At 39.1% G+C, this 6,732-nt stretch overlaps 1 protein-coding gene across 2 annotated transcripts in view; it reads right to left on the bottom strand.

Annotated features, from left to right (window-relative positions):
- ell (elongation factor RNA polymerase II) overlaps positions 1-6,732 on the bottom strand; it is a 37,608-nt gene that overhangs the window by 23,358 nt on the left and 7,518 nt on the right. The window contains exon 2 of one of the 2 annotated variants that reach the window (XM_020622387.1): positions 1,313-1,357. In XM_020622387.1, coding sequence (XP_020478043.1) covers positions 1,313-1,357 — 45 coding nt within the window. Of the gene's footprint in view, positions 1-1,259; positions 1,358-6,732 lie in introns of those variants that run through there. The other variant, XM_020622388.1, reaches the window with a different exon arrangement.

The following is a 6,732-nucleotide window of genomic DNA, read 5'->3' as shown; positions in this document are numbered from 1 at the left end:
GATTGATTAAAAAAATAATGTGAGTGTATTGTTAAATAGTAGAATAAAGTTCAACTAAACTCACTGTTTTGCTTCCGTTACGTTTTAGCATGCGCCTTATAATACGGTGCGCCTTATGTATGGGTTAAGTACAGAAATAGACCCCGTAATTGAGACTGTGCCTTATAATCTGGTGCGCCTTATGGTGCAGAAAATACGGTAAGTGTCTATGCCTGTCCTACTGGGCAGGCTGGCACATGCAAACCCTGCCATTTTACCCATCCATTGCTTATACAGAGAATGCCGGTGAGAACTAGGATGCATTTTGCCTTCATGTTGAGATTTTACTGCTGATATAGGGAGTGTTGGTACCCATGTGTGAGTTGTGTAATTATCATTACCAAGCAGTACCATTTGCAGAAAGAGGAACACTGGCTTGCATTCCAGGATATAAAAAACTGTTTACTATCTATTTTGTCTCTTCATTTTGGCCACCTTGTTTGCCTGTATTGCAGCAAAGAAAAAGGCAGGGGTAACATTAACGCGAACGCAGTAGTGAAAATCCGCAGTTTTCAAACTGTTCTGATTTTTTTGCTTGCATTATGACTAATGCTATTGTAGATAGAAGTGATTTGGTTGACACTTGACCGGACCACTAAACACTGGCCCTCCAGCAAATAAGCTACAATCCAATTTTATAAAACCTGAAACGCATCAAATACTAGATGTCCGATATTTTAAGAAACACTACAGTATTGTGGACAGGTCTCAAAGGGAATGAGTCATTCTCAGCCAATGGACAGAAACATGAGCCTGCTGATAAAATACAAGGGTTTACAAAGATGTTGAGGGGCCCAGCTGATGTTTGACACATTTAAGAACCAAAGCAAAATAAACCAAATCTTGTGGCCGGTAGTGTAAGAGGCTGGGAAACATCTGCCCAAAGAGGTCACAGCAACTGCAGCGCATTAAGATCAAGCAACTTTGACACAGCATAGGACACATATTACGTTACATTTGTAACAGCTATGCCAGCGTCTTTCTTGCTACTTTCTACAGCAGTCACTTTGAGACGTGGCACTGAAGTGTTGTGCTGGGAAGGAAAAAAAAAACCCAGCTTGCAGCTCACACCAGTGATGACATAATAACATGCCTGTGTTTTTGTCAGTTGGTGTTTGAGCTTCAAAATGCTCTCTTGCCTGCTGAAACACCAGCTGCAATATCACCCTATGAAGAAATAAAAAACACTTTCTATTATTTTCATTAACATAAAACTGTACCTGCATTAGACTGGAGGAGACAATGAGGGGCAGGGAGAGAGAGAAGTGCTTACCCCTTGGTTTCCATTAAATCTGATCAATGGTTGTGATGACAGGACCTATAAAGAACAAATAATAGCATTATTACATATCTTCCTTTGTAAACATGAAAAAGGTTCAGTTCAGCCATATTGCCAGACAAAGTGTTGTAAATTCAAATTATTTGCATAATGAACTGCTTATATAAGAGCTGTAATCTGTTTAATAAGCAGAAATAATTGCATTATATTAACTTTTAAGGAATGCACAAAGAGCTGCAATAAATTTGTGAATGTGATGGGTTAAATCCACCATAATTTCTAGAACGTTTGACTCTTTCTTTGTGTTGCGCTATGGCAAATACCAGGTACTATGACTATGCATCAGGCTCTTACATAAAAGCAGTTCAACACAGAATGGAGAAAGATTGACATAAAAACCTTTGTTGGTCACAAAGAAACCACAATTTCATGTCATTTTCTATTCAGAGCTATGAGATTACAATCTAAATTTTGCACAAGGAGAACTATTACCTCTTTTTAGTACTGTGTGGTCTATACTATATTCCTACAGGCTGGGTTTACTACCAAGAATCCAATAAAGGTTTCGAAAACAAGCATGGTAATATCAACATTATACTGTGAACTGAGCAACACCATTTCTCCATCCAAATTAAATGTTGAACCTTGCCATTGCTCCACCCATTAAGCGGACCATCTACACATGTAAGGGCTGCAATCCTTCAAGTCAAAGCAGTTACCATGCCTGCTATCACCTTGGCTGACAAAGCCAGGAAGGCAGAAATGATTACCATTGTGTTGTTGTTCAGTCAGCCCATCATTTAAAAAAAGCTAAAGTCTGGTCATCATGTGAAGGAGGAACGAGGTCATAATGACAAAACTGCTGTGGTTAATAAATGACTAGTACATCTTACAGACAGCTGTAACCATTCTAATTGTCAGCTAAAGTCAATAATGACAATAGTCAGTTGTAGCCATACGTTTCATAGGACAAACTGGTAGGCATGCGTTTTAATTTTACGTGCAAGAGCTATTTCTGTTGACCAGTGTCTAGGAAAATAAATAAATAAAATAAAATCCATGACATGCAAGAATCCAAGCAGAATGAACACTGGCTATACTATTGATAATGAATTTTCAAAGTAAGACAGCCCATTTCATATAAGTTACAAGGGCCGGGATGATGATCTTCTAGTTGTACCAATTTTGGAGCTGCAGGAAAAGCGGAAGAACTGAACTTTCAGTTGCATTGAGCTGGTTCAGTATCAGATCTACTGTCCAGGGTCACACTGTGCTATTGGTGTGACTTCTTATAACTCTACATTTAGTTTCAGATTCACTATTTCAAACCAAAAACAACAGCAGAACTTTCCTTAACTGAAAGGCAAGCAAAACAGTATACTTTCTAAAAAACAAAATTAAAGTTTGTGGCAATGGAGGTAGGCAGAACAATGGTCAATAACCAACTGGTTAAAAGTTCAGTTCTGGTTAACCTGGTTAACCTGATGTGAATGCTAACATAAAGCAGCTTGCAGTGAGCAAGCCGAGTTCAGGATGCCAGACTCAGAGCTGAGGATAATTATATATTGAACGTGTTATCAACAAGCAGACAAATTACAAACCATCAGAAGAATAACTGGCATCTGACTGACTGCGGGTGACTGCGTGAAGAAAAAAAAAAAATACATACGGGAACTAAAAAAAAAAAAAAAAAATTCATGACCATTAAAAAGAGGAAGTCACTTTGACTTTTCCCCTCAGTGCTGCTTTACGTGATCAAGTGAGGGAGCTAAAACCTCATGGGAGGGCAAGACAATGTGCTTTGTGTTCCTGTTTGACGCTGATCCACAGACATGGAGCATGCAGACAAAAACTAGTGGGCTTCTGTTTTCTGTGGTTTCACTTATATCACCACTTCCCTTCAGAAGTCCAACCAGTGCTTGGTGTTGTTTATGCCCAGCCAGCAGAACCCACGTATTAACTTTACTACTGATGGGCCTCAGCTGAACTGCAGATCATACAGACATTATACAGGAGTTTCCATAGATTTTAAATACATGCCAGGACCAATTAAGGATCATTTAATGAATAAGTACCAGATTTGTAACGCCAGATCAGTTTCCAGTCTTTTCATTGTTGTAATCCATCATAATCCAGGTGCCAAAAATGTTACAATTGTACAAAACATTGCACCCTACTCCTAAGGCACACTGTTGAGTGAGAACAGTGCAACAAATACAGTATATTTACACAGCAGCTAACTGTTTGTAATAATGACATACAGGTGAGGTGATTAGGTCCACTGGATAAAAAAAAAAGACTAATTCATAATGCTGTGACATGATACAGATGTACTGTTGTTCCGTAAACATGTCAGAGACATAGAGACAGTTTTGCCAACAGTGTCAGTATTGTTAACTTGTTCAACAGTATTGTTAACTCTGCACTACATGTGCACAAGTAGTTTTGTTGTTAGTATGCTACTGCATTGCAGAGCCGATACTTTACAAGAATAGCTCTATATGAAGACACGGCTAGCTACCATGTCATGCATGATATCCCAAGCTCGAAGAGACGGTCAACTCCACCTTGCCTAAATGTTTCTGGACTAAACAAATAACATTTGAATCAGATAAAAAGAAGAAAGCCACTGTTTCAGTTGTTTTAGTCTTGACAACAGCAGAAGATGGCTTCATTTTGCTCCTAAGACCTGGAGCCTATCCAGGAACACCAGACCTTTCAGGGAGCCACACTCCTAGGTCTACCCCTGCAATGTTTAACACAACACCAGTTTTAGCACTCCAGTCCTGTGCCCTCCCCCATCTCAGCACTGCTAACATACTGCTACCCTCAGCCTGTTCATTTAAATGGGCTTGCTGACATGCCACTATTCTCTGGGACCTGAGCCCAGAATGTTCCACTGAACTAACCTTAGGGGCAGAGTATGGGTCCTGACTATGGATTGATGACAAAGCTGTGGATGTTCTCACACACTGCCAAAGATCAACAGAATGGGCATCAGCTGGACACAGCATGAACTTGCAGCTAGTGATAAAACCAGCAGCAACTCTGTCTCCTACAAAATAAAAGCCTTTATTATAGTTTGACTTCACTATCACTTTTTGCATTATTTACAGTGCACATGGCAATGCAAACTACACAAACAGGGTCTGAGACTTCATAGCTTCTCTATATAGGGATCAAGTTTTAAATTAGGTTCCTGGCCTTGAAATTGTTCATTGTTGCCACAGAAAATAGCAGCTGGCGACACAATCTCACTACAAGGTACATTTACGAGCTGCTCCAGAGATTTGTCTGTATTACATAATCTAAGAAGATGAAGTTTTCCTAGTTGTCAAGGAATTGTACATGTTCTTTTTTTCCCCCATAAGTGTTTAACATGCTCATGAACGCCTTGCCAATACATTTCCAGCATGTTCTGAAGAGGACTGAGTCAAGTCTGAATTGGGTTTGTAAATCTCCTTGGCTAACAGATTTTTAGAACTTGCTCAGGTGTATCAAATGTATGAACTGTTTTATTGGATATATGATTTTCCAGTTGGACCACAATCTCCCTGAAACCCCACTGAACAACCCAAGCCCCTACAGAGGCCCACAAGACCTTTATTTGAACATTATGTGTCAGCAGAATTTAAATTCACTTTATCAGTGCAAAATATACAGTGCAAACTAGGAGTTTGTTTACCAAAGAACCTGGATGTAATTTGAGGAAAAGTACAATCTCTTAATACCAATTTAATAGACTAGATTAAATTATATCCTCACACACAAACGTAACTGTACTCTGTTTCTCGTGTTACATTTTGCTTTGTAGTAAATGCCCACAGAAGCAGCCATATCTGGATCCTAGTGGGTACGGCTGTGGCATCTGAATGGTCAGGTGTTTTGTTGCATAACTGTCACGCTGTTGTGATGGCCCACCCGTCTAGGATTTCAGAGATGGAAAGAGCACTTTGTACTGTGCAAGGGTGAAATGGTACTGGCTGTCCTTTTGCTTGCCGAGTACACACGCATCATTGCTGGGTTTTCCCTGTGTGTGAAGTGCGTTGTAAGGGTCTACTCCACTAAAATAGCTGTGACAGAAGAGAGTCGGATGAGAGTCTGAAGTACTACACTTGCATGTATGTTTAATTGGACATACTTGCTGGTCTTCATCGCTTGAAGGAGACCTTTTGAAGCTTTGGGTGTTTTACATCTGATGAATGCTGAGCTACCTTTGATGGTACACTTGAAATGGTAGCACAAGTTTCTTTTGTTTGCACCACTTCCTGATTGTAAGGGAAGGATCAATACATTTAGACAGTACATATAACATATGTTAAGTGTTTGGAACATTACCATCTTTTGAAAAGATGATTGTCAAACTTTTTGTCTCCAGTCTCAACCTTTTACAACAGTGGCACAATGCTTTCTTCCTGAAAACGTAAACTTTCATTGAAACTTCCAGTTCCTCAAAGTGGTCTCATCAGGTTAACCCTCCACTGATGGTCATTTATTTTATGTTTCAACATTCAATTTAATACAAAACTACCACAGTACAGTGCTGCTGTTGCACTAATGTCCCTCAATTTATGCCTGCGCAGTAATTTCACATCATAAACACAGAACGACAACAGCTGTATGGTGTCACTGTAGAAGACCGTTTTCTGCTAAACAACAGAGCACGTCATGGTTTCTGTAACACCTTTGTCCAAACTGCAATATGAGACCACTGTTTTCAGATTTAGCCATATTGGAGAGCCAAAGTTGGTGTGGACACAGAATTATAGTGCCTTTTGAGGGTATCGCTGCTGAATTTCACATTTTAACACTTTTTTTTTCCAGTGTAAAATTAGGATGTTTCATCTGTGCTACACTTTATCAGCATCAGAGAGGCATTCAGCAGAAAAATGAAGTGAGCATCACTTTCCACTCTAACTTAGTAAACAAAACTCTATTTAAAGCTAAGATCTTCAGAACTGTTTTCTGGTAATCTGGGGCCTTCACCAAAGTGATGTGAAAGTGATTACTCAGCAGGGATTCATAGCTGGCTTAAAAAAAACAGATGTTGTAGTTTGCTAGAATCTGACTGGGCTCAATGTTTCAGTAATTCTGTTTTCTATAATACATAAAAGATCCCAACAATATAGTTATTACTTAAAATAACGGTGTCTGACATGACTCTTGGCTTTTAACAACAGTAAAACCAGACACTTAGCTGACAATTGACAATACAATTGAAAGAAATATGTGTTCTATGTTTCTAAAGCCAATTGTTGAAAAGGAAATTATAGAGATAGTGAATAAATGTGGTAATAAATCATCCAGTGATAGTGATAGAATCAGTATGACAATGGTTAAATGGACAATCGAGGGGATATGCAAACCATTAACTCATGTTTTTAACATGTCGTTTCGACTTGGTCAGTTCCCCA

The sequence above is a fragment of the Monopterus albus genome, unplaced genomic scaffold (assembly GCF_001952655.1).
Source record: "Monopterus albus unplaced genomic scaffold, M_albus_1.0 scaffold279.1, whole genome shotgun sequence".
Taxonomy (NCBI): domain Eukaryota; kingdom Metazoa; phylum Chordata; class Actinopteri; order Synbranchiformes; family Synbranchidae; genus Monopterus; species Monopterus albus.
This window is presented reverse-complemented; position numbering and strand designations above follow the sequence as displayed.